General features: G+C 43.7%; 1 protein-coding gene across 5 annotated transcripts in view; it reads left to right on the top strand.

The window, feature by feature from the left end:
* NTAN1 (N-terminal asparagine amidase) overlaps positions 1-23973 on the top strand; it is a 52725-nt gene that overhangs the window by 2097 nt on the left and 26655 nt on the right. For all 5 annotated transcript variants that reach the window (XM_056535910.1, XM_056535907.1, XM_056535908.1 and 2 more), the window contains exons 2-7: positions 818-920; positions 6810-6875; positions 10998-11103; positions 11344-11417; positions 13199-13252; positions 16778-16831. In XM_056535910.1, the coding sequence (XP_056391885.1) occupies positions 818-920; positions 6810-6875; positions 10998-11103; positions 11344-11417; positions 13199-13252; positions 16778-16831 (457 nt within the window). The remainder of the gene's footprint in view (positions 1-817; positions 921-6809; positions 6876-10997; positions 11104-11343; positions 11418-13198; positions 13253-16777; positions 16832-23973) is intronic.

The following is a 23973-nucleotide window of genomic DNA, read 5'->3' on the forward strand; positions in this document are numbered from 1 at the left end:
GAGACTATAACTAGAGATGAGCAAACTTACAGTAAATTCGATTCGTCACGAACTTCTCGGCTCGGCAGTTGATGACTTTTCCTGCATAAATTAGTTCAGCTTTCAGGTGCTCTGGTGGGCTGGAAAAGGTGGATAGAGTCCTAGGAAACTCTTTCCTAGGAATGTATCCACCTTTTCCAGCCCACCGGAGCACCTGAAGGCTGAACTAATTTACGCAGGATAAGTCATCAACTGCCGAGCCGAGAAGTTCATGACGGTACTGTAAGTTCGCTCATCTCTAACTATAACTCTATGGAGCCTGGAAATTGGTTCTGAAGCCACCAAGAATAAAGAAAGCCCTTACATATAAAAGTCAGAAATATCTGCTGGAGCTGTAAATCACTGTAGAGAACAGAAGCTTCTTTAGGGTTATGTACAGTACAAAGTGTGCCCCAAAAAAGTAAATTGGAGCCGCCATCACCAGGTGTCCATTGGAGTAGCTAACCCTGGCACAGGTAAGTAGTACAGAACATGTAATACCACCATGTACTGTAGACAGCCATTCAGTGCATGCACTTCAGTAATACAGGTGTGTTACCAGTGATGTCTACTCTGATTGGTCATTTCTTCCAGCCATTGACATGTTTCGCAGATCTGAACTGTCTGTAGTATTATATGCTGATTATGGTTACAATAGACCAGAAAAGACTTGTAACCTTAGGCCATTGTAAGTTGAGGGACTACTGTAGTTGTTCATAACAAACTGTATATTGAAGTTTTATATGTTTTATGGTATCCTCTTCTTTTTTTTTTTTTTTTTTTACCTGTGTACCTCTAGGAGCGAGCAAGAAATTTAAGAAGCCAGACAACCCAGGTTGTTGGAGCTGACAAATTTCTTTATGTGCAACAACGGGAACTTGCGACAACTACACCAAATGACAGTATGTATCATTCTCCATAATTGTATTTTGTTTAGTTTGCAGTTGAATTACTGTTGTCTCTGCTCTATCCTATTCACCAGTCATAGGGTCTCCCAGGAAAAAGAAAGTACTACATGCAAATACTTAAATGAGAAATGCAGCCTGATATAACTTATCTCTTATCCGCAGTGTCTGATCGTGGGGGGTCTGAACGCTGGGACCTCCACGATCTCCTGTATGGGACCCTTCTGCAGCTCTCCCCGTGCAGGAGGTGTGCCGTCCGCAGCGTCTTAGTAAGGTTGACAGACTATGGTAGAGGTGGGGATTCACGAATGCTGCCTCTCTTCCTCTCCCATAGACATACATGGAGGGGCCGTGTCAGCCATGGCGTCATGCTGCAGCTGACACGCCTCCTGCGCGGAGGCGTGTCCCAGCAGTCGGACCCCCCACGATCAGACACTTATCCCCCTATCCACAGGATAGGGGATAAGTATTTATGGCTGCTTTACTCCTTTAAGTGTAAAGTATATATTTGCTGTGTCCTGTCAGTGCAGGACAACCATCTCACAGGAAACTGCCAGAAAGTCATAGACAAGAATAGGTAGTAAATGTCTTGCTAAGGCTCAATTCACTTTTTGGTTTTGGTTACGAATATTACCTACCTTTTTATAATGCAATCTATAGAGAGAAAAAACGTAGGGCAGCGCCTCATGTATTCCCTTGGTGTTACTGACCCTGTTTAAAGGGGTATTCCAGGATCTTTTTTTATTTGACTATGCTACAGGTGCTGTAAAGTTAGTGTAATTCATAATATAGTGTCTGTACCTGTGTGTAACGGTTTTCTCACAATTCTTCTGTGATTATCGCCCCAATATTTATTTTTAACAGCATACAAAATGACTCAGATTTTTCCCCGGCCGAGACCTGACATCATTAGTCAGGTGATCAGAGGGAGCCTGTCTGCTTCAACTTTGCAACAGCTGTAGGCCCCCTGGTTAGACAACACTGTGTTTCAATGGGTGTGGTGGCTGATGTGTGGGAGGAAGGAAAGTGACCTCAAACTTTCAAACATGGAACTGTGGAATTTGTAGTTTAGAGAACAAAATGCAACAGGAAATGCCCAGTTCTGGCAGGTAAGTACTGAAATCTCCTTATGGTGGATAACCTCTTTAAAGGGGTACTCCGGTGCTTACACATCTTATCCCCTATCCAAAGGGTAGGGGATAAGATGCCTGATTGCGGGAGTCCCGCCACTGGGGGACCCCCGGGATCTTGCACGCGGCACCCCGTTTGCGTGTTCGCTCCGAGTCTGATTACCAGCGACCACATGGCCGGCGGCGTGTGACGTCACGCCCCGTAGGCTTGCATTGAGGGGCGGAGCGTGACGTCACACGGGGGCGGAGGCGTGACGTCACACGCCACCGGCGAACACGCTCCGGGGACTGATTACAAACGGGGTGCCGCGTGCAAGATCCCGGGGGTCCCCAGCGGCGGGACTCCCGCGATCAGGCATCTTATCCCCTATCCTTTGGATAGGGGATAAGATGTGTAAGCACCGGAGTACCCCTTTAAGGCTCACAAATGGAGTATAAGTAGTCAAGATGGCCGCTCACCTTGACTAAAGTTTGCACCTATCGCCCCCACACTAGTGGGGTAGAAAGTTGAAGAGGAGAAAGCTGCTTAGCCTCTGAGGTTACAGGAGATGAGGGCTACCCTTCCTGATCAAATGCAATGAGAATGAAGAAAAGGCCTCTATATCAGGCGCTGCTTCGCTCCAATAAGAAAGCTGAATCCATAGATGGTATTCTAATGCCTATAGCATAGGATTATTAAAGAGTATAATTATAAAACTATAAGGCGAACCTGTTTAAAGGAAAATTGTCCCTTTCTCTGCCCTACAAAAGCAACATAACCTACCCAATGAATCAAGCATGTTTTACCACGTTACACTAAACAAGTTATTATCCTCTTCAGATAATAGCCCTTTCTCTCGCCCTACCCCATTTGAGATTTTATGTAAAAGAGGATCCTCGACACGAGGACTGATATCAGAAATCTATTCCATCCTCAACACACCTGCTGACTCTAACACTATAAACCATGCATATATGGCAAAATGGGAGTCATATTTGGGAACCCCAATCTCTCCTGCTACCTGGAGGACAGTCTGGACGCACACGGCGAAAGCCTCATCTTGTATTGCTCATAAAGAAGCGCAATACAAAATCTTGTTCCACTGGTACCATACCCCTGTGGTCCTTAATCGATTTTATCCAGATGTGTCCTCCAGTTGTTGGAGATGCCAATCCAGTTTGGGTACCTTACCTCATATCTTCTGGGACTGCCCCTCACTTAGACACTTCTGGTTAGAGGTTCAAACTATGGTAAGATCAGTGATTAATAAAGATATCCCGTTCCATCCTTTAACATACCTCCTCAACCTCCCTCCCAAAGACATGCAAAGACCTGAGATTAGACTATTTCATCATATTTTAACTGCAGCTAAGAGCTTGATTGCCCAACGTTGGCACACTACAGACGTACCCACTATGCTACATCTGAAGAATAAAATTTCGTCAATCAGAAAAATGGAATACCTTTCAGCTCTGACAGACAATCTCTTACCCAAGTTCTATAAAATCTGGATGGTCTGGGATAGGTTTATAGAAACGGAAGCAGCATCATGAGACGGTGGGGTTGGGTCTCGGATCCGCGCGGGTCCGTTCTTTTCACTTTCTCTTTTACTCTACTTTTCCTTATTATTTATGTCCCCCTTTCAACAGTCTCCTCATCTGTTTCATGGTTCCTCCTATTTACCACATTTTTTGTCCATATATCTAGGACGTTATTGTCCAATATCCCAGATAATGGTGTAGTCTTATTGTAAGACTTGCTCTATGTTCTCAATTGTTGCTGAAGATAAGTGACTCTCATTATTATTTACCTTCTTTAATCGAAATGTTTTATGCATACCTTATTATGTTTGTTTTTCCATTGCCATGTTGGGTGCAAAACACTTCTGTTCCAAACTGGTGGGTCTGCATGGATATCTGGGATGTTATTTCTATTGTTATATGTCGACTGAATATGTGAAGTTGAAACATCATATGGACTGTTGATCACCGTCTTATGTCCTCTTCACATACTCCTTTCCCCTTTTTTTTTTTTTTAACTTTGATTTGCCTAAAGATGTGCCTGTTCTTTATTTTTATTTATTTACTTATTTTATTTTTATTTCCTGTATATGTATTTGTTCTTCTTTGTTTTGGAATTTTTTGAAAAATAAACAGTTATTTAAAAAATTTAATAAAACTATAAGGCGTTTCAGGGGTTTAGTCCCCTTCTTTAGACTGTCCCGACAACTGGTACTGCGGCTCAGCCCTGTGATATTAAATGGTCTGCCTGCAGTTCCAGATGCAACCACAAGTGTGTGGACAGATGAGCGGAGCTCCTTTAATTCAGTAGACTGGGTCATTTTACATTAGGTGCCTGTACAGTGCCGAGTGTAATGATGATACTGTGGACAATATAGGTCACCTAAGATAGTTCTGAGCAGATACTAAACCAAGTAGGGATACAGACAAAGTTCCACTTGAAGCTTGCAGAATTGTGAAAACAGTTCTGGATTAGTTGATACTAGTATAGTATCTAATAGGATATTTATTATAAGTGAAATGATACAGTAAGATTAGCATATAAAACAGTATTGCATAGGATAATGTGTGACAAAATAGTATCACATAAAACGATATGGGGCATGCCACAGGGCCATTGTGGTTGCCGATCAGGTCCTCTAAGCAAGAGCCTCCAGTTGGCTGCTATCCTGCAGTTATGACTATACACCCTGAACAAATTCTCTTCACAGGAGTTTTTTTTATACAGAAATTCATTCACAGAATTCATTTTTACAGGATTGGACTTTTTAAAGGGGTACTCCACTGGCCAGCGTGGAACTAAATGTTCCAAACTCTTTTCACGCTGCGCGGGTCGGCCACGCCCCCTTGTGACATCATGACCATGCCCCCACAATGTAAGTCTATGGGAGTGGGTCATCATGCCCCCTCCCATAGACTTGCATTGAGGGGTTGTGGCCGTGATGTCACGAGGGGCGTGGCCGACCCCCTGCAGCGCAAAAACAGCCAGTGGAGTACCCTTTAGGTACTGGTAGTGGTTATTCCATTGCATTTCTTTTATGTGCATACTAGATACACTGTTTTTATAATGTCCGTGTAATATAAAAGAGTATATAGTTATTTGTTGGCAACCACAAGGGCCCTGTGGCATGCCTCATATCGTTTTGTGCTATACTGTTTTAACACTACACTAGTATCTACTGTTTTCAAACATTCAGAGATCTTGAGCACAGTACTTTTTTTTTTATTTATTTATTTTTTATTCCCGCTTTTGTAAATACTTGTCATCTTGGGTATTGGTGATATCTGGGTTGTCATGCTCTGAATTTAGTCAGTGGTTAGAGAGAGCCTTCCATATATTTGTCTCTTTTTAGCTTTGGATTTTAATATACAGGACAGAGGTGTCAGCAGAGAGCATTGTGGTCAGACAGTAAAGAAATTTAAAAAGAAAAGAACTTCCTCTGGAGCATACAGCAGCTGATAAGTACTGGAAGGATTAAGATTTTTAAATAGAAGTCATTTACAAATCTGTTTTTAACTTTCTGGCACCAGTTGATTTGAAAAAAAAAATGTTTTTCTCCGGAGTACCCCTTTAAACAGGAGTGGCATATTAAAGGGGCATTATCAGATTTATTTTTGCATTATGCCATTTATTTGTATATTCACTGCCTCACTGTGTCTGTCAGCTGCATGTAGACAGTAGTAGAGAACACACGGCTCTCTTTGAGTACAGGACCATAGGGGGGTGTGGAGGACACGTTGTGGTACGATTTCCTTGTAAATACTTTTGAACTGTTTACAAGGCAATATGATAGGAAACATGGGTTAGCAGGGTTTGTGACTGTCTAAAGTCATGTTCCCACTTGGCGGTGATAATGCAGTTACTTATCACACCATTATCATGCCAAAAGAACATTGCATTTTTTCTGTACTAGTGTTTTTTTTCTTTCTTCCAGGCTTTTAAATAAAAAAGAAATCGATCTAGTATTAGTAGATGTAATGAAGCAAGCTTCCTATTTCATATTTTACTGTATCACAAATGACTCAATGATAAAAGGTGGCCAATCACGAAGGGTTAAGAGAAATTTACCAACCCCGGCCACTATAGCAGTTTTCTACCATATGTTACAGGGACAGCTTTATAGCTTGCTGACAGCAGTAAGACATACCGTAATATATAGTTAGAATTAGTGGTTATTATGTTGCCTCTGTTTTATCATTTTAAAAGTTGTCATTTCCTAAAAGTAAATGGTGAAAAAGACGGCAGGACGGAGAAGATGGATTTGTCCTCATTGTGGGGTATTAGCATTTTAAAAGGAATTTATTATGAAAGTAGCTGCAGAGCTCTGGAGCTCAGGATAAGCATTGCTTTGATGATTATTTTAGCAATATCTTCCCTACAAAACTAGGATTTATGTTGGTGTCAAGGCAGCTCTCAGTGATAGTACCTATGAAAGGGGTCACGCCCCCTTTCATAGACTTGCATTGAGGGGGCGGGGTGTGATGTTATGAGGGGGCCGGCTATGATGTCACATGCCTCCGGCTCGTGCTCCAGCATTCAGAAAAGTTTGTTCCAAACGCTGAGCAGAGGTTTTCCCCTTTAACCTATCGGTAGCTGCAGGCAGAGAAATTATTACATAGAAGAGGAAATTCAGGGTACATGGAAGCCCTTTGGAGCTATATATTATTAACAGCTGCTTACATCTCAGAAATTATATGTCCATGTTATAGTTGATAATTATACAGGAATCTAATGGACGCTTTCTCCTTTTTCTAGGTTCAATTTCCATTCTCGGGTCAGAAGATGCAACTACTTGTCACATCATTGTTCTCAGACACACAGGTATAGAGCATTCAGCCCAGATACTCCAGTTTATGGACAGACTATTGAAGACTTAAAGTGTACCTCTCGCTATAAAATATTTTGGTGTGTCCTAGGGAGATACATGTCACAGAGACATATCAAAAGGTTATATTGGTTGGGGTCTGATCCCACCACTTGTACTGCCATGTGCTTTTCTTCCCCCTACTCTCTGTCCCTAACTGAGTGAGACAGACCCAAAGATGTACATTATGAAACTTTCTTGGTCATGTGACTGAGCCAAGCGAGAGTGCACGCTTCCCAGGCTCGTTCTACTGACAAATCAAAAGATTATTTATTTTAAACGACCGTTTCCACTTAACCCCTTAAAGGGATACTCCACCCCACATGGTCAGTCATCCGGCACAGAGCAAAGTTTGCTCTGTGCATCGGATGTCTGGGGTGCCGCAGCCGAGATCGCAGGGGTCCCCAGCGGTCCTCACCGTCTAAAAATCATAATGCTATGAGAGTCATGTTTTTTTGTGCCACCAATTTTACCTTGTAATGACTTCAATAATTTCACCACAGAATCTATGGCTAAACCAGAAAAAAAGTTTGTGGGGCAAAATTAAAATAAAAAAACGCAATTTTGTAATTGTTGGGGGCTTCCGATTCTACACAGAGCACTTTCTGGTAAAAATGACATGTTATCTTTATTCTGTAGGTTCATATGATTAAAATGATACTTTACTTATATAGGTTTGATTTTGTTTTACTTCTGTTAACAAATTATAACATTTTGCACAAAATCAGTACGTTTATTCTGTATACGGGGATGTATGAGGGCTAATTTTTTGCGCCATGATCTGTAGTTTTTATTGGTATGGTTTAATTTTGATAACTTATTATACATTTTTTTTATTTATTTTTTTTTTTTTTTTTTAGTAGGGTATACAAAGTGACCAAATCTTGGACTTTGGTATTTTTTATGTATACGCCGTTGACCGTGCAGTTTAATTAACTTTCAATTATTAATTTTTTTTTTCAACTAAGTTTTATAAAGGAATTTTGTTCCTTAACGTACAAGAACAGTATTGCATATGACTGGAAATGAGAAACAATACAGAGTGGGATAACCCGGAGTATAAATCCTCAGAATTACAATAGCTCGTAGTAAACCATAGAAAAAAGTTAAGGCATCATGAACACTAACTTAACCTGTATGGGTATATACAAATAATCGAGACAACAGAGAGAGCAACTCAACACAGAACAAATCCACACAAGAAAACAAAGAGACTAGAGAGGGAAAGGCAGTACATAGACAAGGGGAACAAAAGGAGGTGCACAGGGAGGTTGGCGATCAGTAAAGCGGTCCCAGGGGTCCCAAAGGGAAGCGGGTCAATAAATCACTCTCTGAAGGGGGAAGCGATCGCCTCCAAAATATAGCAATCAATGTTTTGGCCGCCAAAACTATATGCATAAACAACTTAAGCGGCTTCTTAGATAAAGCAGTATGGGACAAGTGTGAGAGATAGACACAAGGGTCAAGGGGGACCTGAACCTCCAGAACTGAGCTAACCAAATGGGCTACTACCCCCCAAAAACCCCTTATAAGTGGACAAGACCAGAAAATATGATATGTGGATCCAATTCTTACACCACAGCACCAGCACTGTGGAGGTATGGAAGGATTCAGTCTGATGAGGAGCTCAGGAGTGTGGTACCATCCCATAAGCATCTTAAACTGGATTTCCTTGAAAGCCGTACATATCGAGGCCTTAGAGGCCCGTTCCCAAATCACCCTCCATTGAGGGATAGTAATACAGGTATTCAAATCCTCCTCCCAATGGCTCATATAACGCAGATTAGGTGCAGCCCCTCCCAAGGGGGAGTTAAGTTAAGGATAGAGTAAATAGCTGAGTGGAGGCCTTTCACCTGCGGTCCCCATCGACACAACAGTTCAAAGTTCGTGGGCAAAGAGACCGCCGGGGAGCTCAAGGAAGAGGACATGTAATGACTAAGTTGGAAGTAATGAAACCGTTCAGAGGAGGGAAGACCATTACAGTACGTCAGCTGATCAAAAGGTAAAAGGGTATGTGAACGAAAGTGCACAATATTAGCCCAGCAAAAAAGCCCTTTAGTACCCCATTCCCTTACATAGCAGAAGTGAAGCCCACCAGGAAGCTGGGATGGTATAGAAACAACCTCTTAAAGGGGTTGTGCACTGCCCTGCAGTTCGGAGCTCCGCTCACAGCGTCCGGAAGTTCATTACTCCGAACGCTGTGTGTGGGCTTCCGTGTTCGCAGCCGCCCCTTCGTGACGTCTCGCCCGGCCCCTTCGTGACGTCTCGCCCGGCCCCTTCGTGACGTCTCGCCCGGCCCCTTCGTGACGTCTCGCCCGGCCCCTTCGTGACGTCTCGCCTGGCCCCTCAACGAAAGTCTATAGGACTTTGGTAGAGGGGGCGGGCGAGACGTCACGCAGGGGCCGGGCGTGACGTCACGCCCGGCGGGCGCGAACACGGAAGCCCGCACATCGTTCGGAGTAATGAACTTCCGGACGCTGTGAGCGGAGCTCCGAACTGCAGGGCAGCGCACAACCCCTTTAAGGGAAGCTAAAGAGGCTAATTTAAACTTAACAGAACAATAGTTCCACACATCGAGAGAAGGCCTTCGGACCTAAAAGAGAGCGCCAACCAAAGCTTCTCTAACTCCATCCATCTGCTATAGGCATGATAGGAGGACCACGTCACCAGGCGGCGCAAATGGGCACCCCAGTAGTACTTGGTCACATCCGGGACAGACATAGGACAGACATCGGGAGGCGATGCAGCATTCTATTTTTATAGTTTGCACGTGGCATATTTTTGCATGTTTGCATATTTTTTTTATATTGCATTTGGGAAAAGGGGGTTGATTTAAACTTTTAATATGGAAGGGGTTAATGGGTGTTTTTTAAACTTATGTTCAACTTTTTTTATTTTTTTATTATTTTACACTTTATTAGTTCCCTTAGGGGTCTTTTAGGAGGAATCATTAGATTCCTCATACAGATCAAAGTCGTTCCATAAAACTACATTGATCTGTGTGCTCTGTGCTTGATTGATAAAGCCTGGTCCAGCCAGGCTTATCAATTACGGAGCCGAAGCAGCCACAGGATGAGAGGTAAGCCCTCCTGCTACCTCAGCAGGGAATTGCCCTCCCGCAATCGCGCTGCAGGGGGGGTCTGGGGGTGATCCAGGGACTGATTTAAAGGTCCCTTTAGATGCCGCTGTCAGCTTCAACAGCAGCGATCTAGATGGTTAATAGCCTGCCGTGGCGGTTAACTATTTGGGCTCTTGTGACGTGGATGAGTTGGGTAGGGTTTGTGCTTTTGTTACCCATTTGACCTTCTACATTTCTGATATGGTTGGTTTGTCAGGGGTTAACCCAGCTCATGGTTCTTGGTTTTTTTTTTTTTTTTTTTTTTTTTTTTTTAAATACAAAACATTAAAATGTTAAAAAAAAAAAAAAGGAATATAATTGTAGGATATCTACTTCTGCCTGTAAGTTAACTTATATGAAATAAAGGTTACATATATTACATATCCAATTTACTGAGATAGACATTAGAATATGACCTCCAGTTTAACTAATGTGACTTTAAAGGGCTTGTCCTGTATCCTGCCATAAACTTCTGTTGTTGTAAGCATTTCTAAGAAATGACGCCAAATGTACGGCCTTTGGGGGAGATTCATCAAAACCTGTGCAGAGGAAAAGTTGACTAGTTGCCCATAGCAACCAATCAGATCACTTCTTTCCTTTTTCACAGGCCCTTTTAGCCCAAAGCAACCAATCAGATCGCTTCTTTCATTTTTCACAGGCCCTTTTAAAAATAAAAGAAGCTATCTGATTGGTTGCTATGGGTAACTGGGCAACATTTCCTCTGCACAGGTTTTGATAAATTTCCCCCTTTGTGCCTTGTTGGACACAAGGTACAACACTACCTCTAAGCCTAGTTTAGCTACAATCCCTTGGTCTGAGAGCAGTGCAACCTGAAAAGATTGGGACGACAATGGCTGGATCATTGCAAGCTGGATTTTGCTATTGATGGGCAGTCTCTTACAACAAGTGTATATGTAAAATGTAGCATGGAACACGGCTATCTCATTGTTTCTGCTTTTAGGAAGTGGGGCTACTTGTTTAGCTCACTGTGATGGATCTGATTCTGAGAATGAAGTGGCGGCCATTGTGCAGGCTGTAAAGTCACTAACAAAGACCACTGAAGGGAGGTGGGTTATCACTTATCTGTCTACATAGAGCAGGAGTTTTTCTCCTCCATCGTAAATGACCTATAAAAAAATGTAATGAAGTTGGATTTATTGAAAAGCAATGCTAGAAATTGTAGTGCCACAGGGTGGGGACAGCTGCCTTATGACATAGACTGTTGTGTACATTTACATGGGGTAGACCTTGGCAAAGACAAACGAGTCTGAGCTGTAACAATAACTTTTATTCCTTTTCATTACCAGGCTAGAACTGCATATAGTCGGCGGGTTCAATGATCAGCGCCAATTGTCCCTGAAACTGTCACGTCAGCTTCTTAGTAAGTTTACTCATTGTAAGTAATGTGCTGCATTCCTGTATTTTCCTGATCTCCACTATAAAATATATGCACTGCATTGCTGTAGATCCATGCATAGTGTATGACATACTGTGTTACTACCATACATAAGGCATTGTTAACTCCAGTGTCTGTGTATAAACTGTAACATTATGGTCAATGGTAAACCTATACTAGGACAAATTCTGGTGTCAGGTCCACGGGCATGAAGTTTTAATCACTATGAAAGCTCATTCAGACACAGTACAGAATGTGCAAGACTTGGTACACTGGCCATCCAAGTTAGATAGCCAATGGCAGTGAAAGTATGCCAGAAGCCCACTTCCCTCTCCCCACTGCAAAAAAAAAAAAAAAAAAAAAAAAACATGCATGCTCAGCCGTGATTCGGAAGGGATAGCTTTTGGCCACATAGAAATTTGTCGGCCAGCTGTCTCAATTGTATGGCCAGGTTTAATGTAATGTGCATAGTGTGTAATTATATGCCAGTAAGTGCTGGTTTTAGTGGTAGGCTAAAGCAAATACACAATAAACCTTGTGAGACTTCATGGTGAGGATCCTAATCTGAAATCTTCATCTATCTTCTTCAAGAATATTTCAAGGTCATAGTTTTCCCCATTGATCACTGTTGATGTACACAAATAGTGGATCTATAAAATTTCCATCAAATGCTATAGGTGTGCTGACGCTAATAAACATCTGCAAAACCCTTCACAGATGCTGGACAAGCTAGTGTGGTGTTCCTTTACCCAACTAGTCTCAGATCTGGAACTACTTGTTTAGAGACACTGGGTGCATGAGAGCAAAAATGTAGAATTTATGTATTCAGTAAATTAGAAATTGCCCCAGAAGGGTCTATGGAAAATGAAGACTCCTTTAGAGTTTTTCTAGGATTAGTGTTCCTTTAAATAGTTTTACTACTACATATGTTCAACCAAATAAAGAAAAGAAGAAAGTGTGTAGCAGACAAAATTACAATCTTTACTAATGCACAAATAAAACTCACATGATAAAAATTGTGTAAATAAATTATTTTGGCAAAATGGCAGATAAGAACTATAAAGACATACGTAGAACATTGTTCACAGCAGACAAAACCTGGATAGGAAGGAACCCCCGTAAAGAAGCGGTTATCATATAGAGTATATTTCAGTACCAAAATAAATGCAAATATAACAGTTTACACACAAAATAATAAATAAACTGCTACATGGAGAAAGATTATGTACCGTACCCCCCAAAAAATTTGACAAAGAGTAATAAAGAAGAAAAACTGAATCAACACCACAGTAAATAACAAACCTTACATCACCTAAGGAGACAAAAAATAAGGAAATCTAAAGAGTCCCCTCAAATGCAGTACTGTAATATACTTTATATGGTCACTGCTTCTTTGTGGGTTTCCCACCTGGATATTGTCTTATGTGAACAAGGTTCTACATGTATGTCTGTCTGTAATTTTTGCCTGCTACACGCTTTCTTCTTTTAATTTTTTATTTAATTTTTTTTTTGGGTAGAATATGGTTTCAGCATGAGGCTATTTATTGGGTTTACTCCAAATGTGGTAGGGCTTATTTTCTGTGATAAAGCAAGCAATACCTCTCTGCTATGAACAGATGACTGGGCACCCCTGTCCTTGATTGTGGGGGTTCCAGTGGTTATTTCATTTTCATTTCAATATGCATCAGTTGTCTTTAGTGGGAAAACATCTCGTATTCAGTTCAATAACTTAATTGTATAAACCTTTTTTTTTTCTTATTTCTTAGAAGTGTTTCATAGACAGCCAGAGGATGTCCATTTAGTCACATTTTGTGTTACAGGTATGTGACTTAACATTGCTACCTATGTGCCACGTAAATGGATTGCACTTGGTGTGGCACAATATAGTAATATATAATATAGGTCTAATTTCTGCCTTTTTGCTTATAACCTAATACACCTGGACCAGAGTTATACTGTACTTGTCATTGAAGAAAAAACTTTTGACATGTCACATCAAAAGTTTTCAAGTGTTCAGGGTCTTAGTGCTAAGATGCCCATCGATCAGGAGAACAAGCAAGGAGAAGGGCAGAGTAGCATCTTTCACTCCCTGGCTGGCATCCATCTATGTCTTGTGGCCCCAATATATTCTATTATATTATATTCTATTATATTATTTTATGGAGCTGTCCAGAGAAGCTGGACTTGGATCTCTGAGAGCTGTGGAGGGAAGTGTGCTGTTATGAGCTTTTTATCAACCTATAGATCCCTATTAATAGGAATCCAAAAATCCCTAATTTCCCATATATATTCTCTTTATGGTGAACCCACAAGCTTTAATAAAGTAATTGTGCATGAACATATAATGAAAACTCACATGGGTTAAAAATTGGCAGAGCAGCAGCTCAGTGTTTGGACTGATATCTAGCTACTGTATATCAAGGCCAGTATACTCTAGCCTAATCTGATTGACTCTGCTAAAGTGGGAATGCCCGGCGTGCCTGCAGTGCACGCTGAGCAGATTCTGAGCTACTGCTTTGCTTTATATTAAAATTGAGTGCCTACTCTGCCCCCCTCGACATGTTTCGCTGCCTCTGCAGCTTTATCAAGAGGTATATTGGTCCGATTAGTGAAGACTGTTATGAGCTTTTTCACACTCATTCACCTGATCGGTGAGGGTTTCAGCACTGAGACCTCCAGCTAAACAAAACTTTTGACTTGTGTTTGTGTAACATGTCAAACATCTTTCTTGTTATTGAGTGACTTACAAGAATAAACCAGGCTAGTAGGAACTCACTTGAGTATGGGAAATTCTTTTTATTTTTCAAATATGAACATATTGGCCTGGATTTACAAAAACTGTCTAATTCTTAGACAATATAAATGTAAACCAGACAGTCTAAAGAATGCTTTACATTTATCACAGGGGCTCGGGCTCTTTGATAAATTCATCCCATCCTCAGACAGTCTAGTGTGGAATTATATACTGCTCAAAAAAATAAAGGGAACACTTAAACAACACAATGTAACTGCAAGTCAATCACACTTCTGTGAAATCACACTGTCCACTCAGGAAGCAACTGACAACAGGTGGAAATTATAGGTGTCTACAACCCACACAAGTGGCTCATGTAGTGCAGCTCATCCAGGATGGCACATTAATGCAAGCTGTGGCAAGAAGGTTTGCTTAGTCTGTCAGCGTAGTGTCCAGAGCATGGAGGCGCTACCAGGAGACAGGCCAGTACATCAGGAGATGTTGAGGAGGCCGTCGGAGGGCAACAACCCAGCAGCAGGACCGCTACCTCCGCCTTTGTACAAGGAGGAGCATTGCCAGGGCCCTGCAAAATTACCTCCAGCAGGCCACAAATGTGCATGTGTCAGCCCAAACGGTCAGAAACAACAGACTCCATAAGGGGCCGACATCCACACGTGGGGGTTGTGCTTACAGCCCAACACCATGCAGGACATTTGCCATTTGCCAGAGAACACCAAGATTGGCAAATTTGCCACTGGCACCCTATGCTCTTCACAGATGAAAGCAGGTTCACACTGAGCACATGTGATAGACGTAACAGAGTCTGCAGACGCTGCGGAGAATGTTCTGCTGCCTGCAACATCCTCCAGCATGACCGGTTTGGTGGGGGGGTCAGTAATTGTTTGGGGGTGGCATTTCTATGGGGGGGCTGCACAGCCCTCCATGTGCTTGCCAGAGGTAGCCTGACTGCCATTAGGTTCCAGAGATGAGATCCTCAGACCCCTTGTGAGACCATATGCTGGTGCGGTTGGCCCTGGGTTCCTCCTAATGCAAGACAAAGCTAGACCTCATGTGGCTGGAGTTTGTCAGCAGTTCCTGCAAGAGGAAGGCATTGATGTAATGGACTGGCCCGCCCGTTCCCCAGACCTGAATCCGATTGAGCACATCTGGGACATCATGTCTCGCTCCATCCACCAACGCCAAGTTGCACCACAGACTGTCCAGGAGTTGGCTGATGCTTTAGTCCAGGTCAGGGAGGACATCCCTCAGTAGACAATCTACCACCTCATCAGGAGCATGCCCTGGCGTTGAAGTGAGGTCATACGGGCATGTGAAGGCCACACACACTACTGAGCCCCATTTTGACTTGTTTTAAGAACATTACATCAAAGTTGGATCCGTCTGAGTGTAACTCCATATCCAGACCTCCATGGGTTGATACATTTGATTTCCATTGATAATTTTTGTGTGATTTTTGTTAGCACATTCAACTATGTAAAGACGAAAGTATTTCATACGATTAGTTCATTCATTCAGATCTAGGATGTGTTATCTTAGTGTTCCCTTAATTTTTTTGAGCAGCGTACAAACTATTAATTGGCCTAAACTGGGCTAGAATTCCGGTGCTGCATTTCAAGCCATGCTTCGTTGTTGATACCACACCATTTTTGCCAGATGCTGACGAAAAACCTCTAAAACTCTATAGTAGAGGAGGTGCAAGTCATGTAAAACTGTTTGTGATGCAAATTATGCCAGAATTCCTGTTCATTCATTGTAGGTAGTAAATTCATTATAGGACTAAAATCCAGATGATTCATTTTATAGATGACAAAAAAGTTTTGTTTTATTTGTTCTTTATAAAACAAATCTGCTCCTCTGCACATAGTAGCTCAGCTTCAATAGGGGGAGCATACTAAAGACTGGTTTATCACCCTAAGTAATAAATCTGTCTTTATTAAGTTCCTTGCTTTTCCCCTAATCGTGGTTGCAGACAGTCATAATTTTGTCTTACCCTGACCGTGTGTAGGGAACCGGAAAATGCTAATTTAAGTCCTAAAAATAAAATTAAAGCTAAAGCTACACTTTATTAATGAGGTTGTCCAGTGTTTCATAACCTCTTTTTTTTTTTTTTTTTTTTTTTTTTTTTTTTTTTTTACAAGTCTTTTTAAGCGGTCCTCTTATGTTGATCCTTTGCTGCTGTTGTGCCAAAAGGTCCTGGCCCTTGGTGCTCTCAGTTTACTGTTCCTCATTTCAAATAAATAAATGCTCGCTCTGCCAAACACTGGCTGAGGCGGGCCAACACTGTAGACAATGATTGGCTGACCAGCAGGAACTTTACCTTTTGGAATGGCAGCAGTAGGGGGATTGCGATAGGCGAGTACACATTTTTTGTTCTATTTTGTGTCCCAAACCAACAACTGAACAAATATAAATAAGATACCAGACAACTCCTTTAAAAGTGAGCATTTTTTATTTATTTTATTGGGAAAAGTTTTTACTACAATTTGTAACAAATAGTACACATCTATACAAATCACCTATTAGAGATGTATATATACCTAACATGTTATGGTGTTAAGACAACCTGATATATTCTTAATTTTTTTTATAGATATAAATGACAAGGAGGAGAACGGTATTCACCTTCCAATTATTTATGGCATAGGTAAGTAAGTGATGTTCACAAGGACAAACCTACATTAAATAAATATATATATATATGGTGTACACAGAATTTGTATAAACGAGGCATGTTTATACACACATATTTTGATTTTTTATTTACTTTTCTCCTACAAAAGATATCCATAAAATGTCCAATAAGTATTTGATTTGTGGATATATCATAAGAGAAAGACATAACATAACTTTGTTTTTTTTGTTCAAAATTTTACTGTAGATTATAAAATCTTCTATAGGGGTGTGATCTGAAAAATGCCTTTATGGCTAATATCATTCACTAATTTAAATAGCTTAACTACATTCATCTGACCCATTTCTCCCTCATATCTGGAGGGATGCCTAGCCTGTTACAAGTTATTCTCATATAATCAATAAAACTTTATTTATTCACAGGAATTTATCGATTTATATATAATGAAAAGCAGTTTTAAAAACACATTTTTGTTCCAACAATATTATCCACCTTTTATAGAAGATAATAGGGTAAACCTTCAGCATGCTCCTTATTTGCTAAGAGTCAGACCCATGCAACAAACACCCCCAAATCAGACTCCACAAGTAAAATTCAGAGATCTAAGCTTTTTTTTTTTTTTTATCCGTAAAATACATCTGACCCAATTTTGATCCAGCTATCATTTCACCCAGTATTCTATAAATCTTTGCCAATTTACCCTTTGTGTTACATTTGGAATTATCTTTACATTTTCCTTCATTAATTTATTTTTTGTCAACTGACATATCTCACTATACTCTTATTTAGATTTTCATTACACATTATTTTACCATTTTCACAGAAAATGAGAGCCTTTGTGAGCTCCTTTTTTATCCAATATCCGGGATTCTTTAAATCTCTGGGCGCCAGCTATTTAGCAACAAAGGAGTAATTCAACAGCCACAACTACACCCTCAATTTTTCCACACTTACTAAAAGTCAGTTCAGTGTATCCTTGAAATAGTTAGTCCCTAATTTTATTTCCAATTCCACTTTAAATATCCTGCACTATCCCTTCTTGGTCTTTACCCATGCTGTCAAAAATTTACCCTCCTTCACTTCACCTTTCAGCTAAATAATTTGGTAATATAAGCTAATTTTGCAGCCTGTCCATATGAACCTAATACATAAAATATTATTTCTGTTAACACCAATTTATCTGCTTTAGACAGGTTTTATTCCACACCTGAATTAGATTTTTCAGCCTAGCAAGTAGCATTAGGCAGAAAGCCAAATACTTGAAGGAGCCCCTTTCCTTTCCTACTTGGGTCTCTTTATCAATTTCCAATCTCTGACCCATAATCAGCAAGATAGACTAATTCCAATTTATATTCAAATCTAAATAGGAGTTTTTGACTTCCAACGTGACTTCTCTCAAACCATTGTTAGTAATGCCCATAAACATCAAAAAAGTCATTGGTAATTTTCTGACGAACCCCATTAACACTTATTCTAGCTCTTACGATTTGACACATCAGTGAAAGATTAGTTAAGGATCACCCAAGCCTAGAGTACTGGGCTACAGCTTTAATATTTACATAAGCCAAATCAGTTGTTCAGGCAGTGAGTTCCACATAGTGGCATCTCAGAATCTGAAAGTGGTGCGCAAGCTACCGCATGACTGCTTACCTCATCATGCTACTATGCTCACCCTCACTATCTCTACTTGTTTTTAAAGTATACAAACATAGAAGTTTGCGGCAGCACTCTTGGTCAAAAAATGAAGGCTCTTAGCATACTATTTGATCAAGAACAATTCCCCCATCCACCATGGCCTCACTTCAGATGGGGCGCTTACACTACTCACCTCTGCTGGGCTTTGTGTGGATGGAGCACACATTTTGATCAAAAAGTGCGCCAAAAGATGCTATTTTTTTGACCAAGAGTGCTACTGCAACCCTCTATTTGTATACTTTGCTGAAGCAGTGTGCACCTGTGTATTAGGTTGTTGTGCTATCAATTTTTCTGTGTTTCTTCTATTTGATTTTAGATGGTTATTAGAACTAAGGGGTGAGGTGGGCACAGCAACATCTCACATATAATATTTACTTTTCACCAGCAGATGGCAGTTTTAGAAACGGTATCGTGCCCCAACTTGTGGCTGTCAGGGAATGATGAGAGTTGTACTTTCGCTATCGGCTCCATTGGGGACACAGACTGTGGGTGTATGCTGCTGTCTCTAGGAGGTGTGACACTATGGTAATAAAAAAAGTCGGCTCCTCCCAGCAGGATATACCCGCCTTCAGGCCCTGAGCTAATCAGTTTAAGCTTAGTGTCTGAAGGAGATGGACATGGTCTGGAATTCTCCAGACCAGGTCTTCTGATTTTTTGTTTTCCTAGTATAGGGACGTGTTAGTTTTTTTTTATTCCTTTTTCTTTCCTGTTTTCAGGTGGGGACTCAGGGACTCCGGTTCCGTTTCCCCATTGCAAGTAAGGGGGCACAGCCATTGCATATATGCGCTGTTCAACACCCCCCCCCCCCCTTGCCAACGGTCAGCGCCTGGGTTGGTACCTCATAGGTCCGGGGCCCCCTATTTCCCTGCTCGCCTCGCTTGCGCATAGCAGCCAGGCGTGATGCAGGGAACTAAAGCTGACTGAAGACTTCACTGAAGACTCCATTAGGTAAGTTCTTCTGACTGAGGTAAGTACTTTCCCCCTTTTTCTCCTTAGGTGCGGACTTGCAACCTCTGGAGACCCCCTGTTTTTGACCCACCTTTTCAGGTTATGGGGCTGGCTTATTCAGGGGCTGGACTTTTATTATGGGGGAGCAGTGGCATCTTAGGGGGCATTTACTCTGTGTTTTACATTGTGTACTTCACTGTGTGTGTGTGTGTGTATGTGGTTACTTGTGGCTATGACCGCAGTGCCTAATATGCGGCTGACAGCCGCGGCGCAGGTAGGGGCTGGGCGCTTTCTGCGCCGGCTTACTTTCACTTTCTCCGGCAGTCTCTGCCGGCATATAGGTCGCCCGCTCTATTCCCCCAAGCGCATATGCGGCTGACATGTGCGCTCGGGACAAGGAGCGGACGCCATTACAGATTCTTTTCGGCCTGTCTATAGCTCCGCCCACAAGGCTGTCGGAGCTCTTCAGAGGCGCGAAGTAGCCTCCAATCAGCGCCATGGCCGCGATTTTCAGTTAGAAGGGGCCAATTAGTGCCTCTGCTTCAGGCACGCCCCTCTCTACTATTGGCTGGCCTGTTTCTTACACTCTAGCTGCACAGAGCCAAGTTCTCCTCACTGCAGCTGCCAGGGGACACAGACTATGTTGATAAAGTTCCTGTCTCTTTTCTCATTATGTCCGTACCAAGAGCTGTTCCTCCCTCAAAACAGAAACCTGGAACGTCAGTGACTTATTTTGTCTGTAAGCACTGTAATACCAAGATGCCTGGCTCTACCGAGCCCACTTGCCCTGCCTGCTCCACTGCTCCCCCAGACCCCCTGATGCCCTTTCGGTTCCGGTAGATTCAGCCGCTCCACCAGCCTGGGTTTCTTCCCTGACCCAGTATATGGCCGACTTTTGACCCAAGTCTCCCGTTCGGTGGCTGAGGCCTCCCAAGAAGTGGTGTCCGCCTTGAAGGGGTCTTCCCTGCGCAGGGCCTCTTAGAGGGCCCGCTCCTCGTCTCCACATACTTCACGCTCTCACAAGCGTACTAGGCATGCCTCGTCTGACTCTTCCATTGAGTCTTCAGATAGACGTGGGCGTTCCCCGGCATCTAACTCAGAGGACCGCTCGGACTCAGTTGAAACGGTGAACTCATTGGTGACAGCCATAAGAGACACCTTTCACTTAGAGGACCCAGGATCTTCGGATGTCACTCCAGGAGTATCCTTTCATCGTTCTAAGCCAGCACCTCTAAGGTTAAGCTCTCACACTGACTTTGACGACATTCTGGAATCTGCATGGAAACATCCAGACAAGAGGTTCCCGGGAATCAAGACTATTCAAGAACGTTATCCATTTGACAAGGACTTTGTCACTAAGGTGGTTTCCCCTCCCTCAGTGGATCCACCAATCTCCCGGATCTCTAAGGCGACTACACTGCATCTGGCAGATGCCGCTGCCTTCAAGGATTCCACGGACAAGAAGGTAGAATCCTTATCGAAGTTTGCCTCTGAAGCAGCTGGCTCTTCTCTTCTTCCCATCTTCGTCTCGACATGGGTGTCCAAGGCCCTGTCGGAGTGGTGCCAAAAGCTCCATCAGGGTATCTTAGCGGGATCCCCCCCAGAGGATCTATCTGCTCTGGCTCTCCAATGCTCTAAAGCTGGGGCCTTCCTGTGCGCAGCTTCCATGCAGTCAGCCCGTTGTTCTGCCTTTGCTGGGGGTCACCTAGCGGCTCTCCGCCGCTCTATGTGGCTTAAAGCTTGGAATGCGGATGCCGCTTCCAAAAGGTCTCTCACTGAGCTTCCTTTTATGGGTGGCAGTCTTTTTGGCAAGCGCCTTGATGAGATTATCTCTGAGAGGACGGGAGGTAAGAGTTCCTTGTTGCCTCAAAATAAGGCTCGCCCTACTTCCCAAAGGAAGTCCTTTTCCTTTCGGACCTTTGGCTCCAGCAAAGGGTCTGGGCAGGCGCCTTTGCGGGACAAGAAGGCTCCCTCGTTCCAGGCACGCCCGTCTTGGAAGTCGGACTCCAACCGGTCTGGCCGTTTTGCGCCCAAATCAGGCAACCGCAAACCCACTTCTGCATGAAGTGAGGCCCCCACCCATGGTTTTTTCTCGGGTGGGAGGTCATCTCTTACTTTTTCGGGACATCTGGACCTCACATATTCAGGACTCTTAGGTCAGGGACGTGGTGTCCAACGGTTACAGAATCGAATTTGCCTCCCTTCCGAGGGATCGCTTTTTTCGATCTCTGGCCCCCCGGTCTCCTTCTCTGGCAAAGCAATTTCGAGAGGCTCTCCAGTCTCTGCTTCTCCAGGGGGTTATCGTTCCCATTCCTCCAGGGGAATGGTTTTGGGGTTTCTATTCCAATCTTTTTGTGGTTCCCAAGAAGGACTGTTCTGTGCGACCAATCCTAGACCTCAAGCGTCTCAACCGTCATCTTCTTATCCGCCACTTCCGAATGGAATCTCTCCGTTCGGTGGTGGCGTCCCTGGAACAAGGGGAGTTTCTTTCATCGGTGGACATCAAGGATTCCTACCTCCATGTGCCAATATTTCCAGGCCATCATCGGTACCTTCGCTTTGCGGTTCCGGAGGGGCATTTTCAATTTGTAGCCCTCCCCTTTGGTCTGGCAAAGATCCTTGCACCAGTGATGGGCCTGTTACGGTCGAGGGGAATCTAGGTGATACCTTACCTTGACGACCTTCTCATGAAGGCTCCAACCAGAGCCCAGACTCTGGAGAATGTGGATGTCGCTCTCCACACTCTGGATCGCTTCGGGTGGATGGTCAACTGGGACAAGTCAGTCCTCTGTCCTACCCAGTCTCTAACCTTCTTGGGACTTTGCTTCGACACGCCCTCTGCCCGAATTTGCCTCCCGCTGGACAAACGTCTGGCGCTTCTGTCGGGGTCCGCTCCCTTCGGACCCAGGTCTCAGTCCCCATCCGCACTTGTATGGAAGTCCTGGGTCGGATGGTGGCAACTATGGAGGCCGTACCCTTTGCCCAGTTTCATTACCGCCCCCTTCAACTGGTGATTCTCTCTCGATGGGACAGGTCTCCTCTGTCCCTCGATCGTCAGATTGTTCTCCCTCGCAGGGTCTGTCAGTCTCTGCTCTGGTGGCTCTGCTCCCCCCTTCTTCTCCAAGGGTGGTCATTTCTTCCCTTTCACTGGCAGGTAGTTACAACGGATGCCAGCCTGTCGGGCTGGGGCGGCGTGTTCAGGGTTTGGACTGTTCAGGGACTCTGGTCTCCCCGAGAGACCCTTCTTCCGAAAAACATATTGTAATTATGGGCGATTCTTCTTTGTCTTCATTGGGAGTCCTGTCCTGTCCGCATCCAGTCGGACAACGCCACAGCCGTGGCGTGCATAAATCGACAAGGCGGCACTCGCAGCTCGGCAGCCATGGCCGAGGTGACGAAGATTCTCACCTGGGCGGAAAGCAAGGTTCCGGCCATTTCGGCGATTCACATTCCGGGAGTGCTCAACTGGGAAGCGGACTCCTCAGTCGGTCCTCACCTGATCCCGGCGAGTGGTCTCTACATCCAGAGGTCTTCGCGCAACTCTGCGACCTCTGGGGCATTCCGGACGTGGACCTCTTCGCGTCCCGACATAATCAGAAGATCCTTCCTTTTGTGTCAAAGTCCCGGGACCCTCAGGCTCTGGCCGTGGATGCCCTAGTGATTCCTTAGGCGGGGTTTGCCCTACCCTATCTGTTCCCTCCCCTTCCGCACCTTCCCAGGGTGCTGAGGAAGCTCAAAACAGAGGGCATCCCCGGCATTCTGGTAGCTCCAGATTGGCCCCGAAGGTCGTGGTACGCCGATGTAGTCAGGCTCCTGGACGACGTTCCACTGCGCCTTCCGCTCCGTCCGGACCTGCTCTCTCAGGGTCCTCTTTGCCATCCCAATTTACAGTCGCTGCATTTGGCGGCGTGGCGGTTGAGACCGCGGTTTTGAGGGCCCGTGGGTTGTCTTCCCAAGTTATTCACACCATGCTCAGGGCTTGTAAGCCCTCCTCCGCAAGAATTTACCACCATACTTGGCGGTCTTATTTTCGTTGGTGTGAAGCTCAGGACTTATCCCCGGTAACCACCTCGGTTACCTGTCTTCTCTCCTTTTTTGCAGTCGGGTTTGGAACTGGGGTTGTCTCTCAGTTCCCTTTTAAAGGTTAGGTTTCGGCCCCGTGCTATTATTTTCCAGCGGCCCCTGTCTTCTAATTCTCATGTCCGGACCTTCCTTCAAGGAGTGGCGCATGCTGTTCCTCCTTGTCGGTCACCCTCTCCCCCTTGGGGCTTGAATTTGGTTCTGAGTGCCCTCCAGGGTGAACCCTTTGAGCCCATTAGAGAAGTGTCTCTCCGCCTCCTTTCTTGGAAAGTGGCGTTTCTTGTTGCTATCACCTCCATCCAGAGGGTGTCTGTCTGAATTGGCAGCTCTCTCCTGCCGTTCTCCGTTTCTGGTGATCCAACAGGACAGGGTTGTTTTTCGGCCAGATCCTTCCTTTTTGCCTATGGTGGTTTCGGCCTTTCATCTCAATG

Source organism: Hyla sarda, chromosome 8 (genome assembly GCF_029499605.1).
Source record: "Hyla sarda isolate aHylSar1 chromosome 8, aHylSar1.hap1, whole genome shotgun sequence".
NCBI classification, from domain to species: domain Eukaryota; kingdom Metazoa; phylum Chordata; class Amphibia; order Anura; family Hylidae; genus Hyla; species Hyla sarda.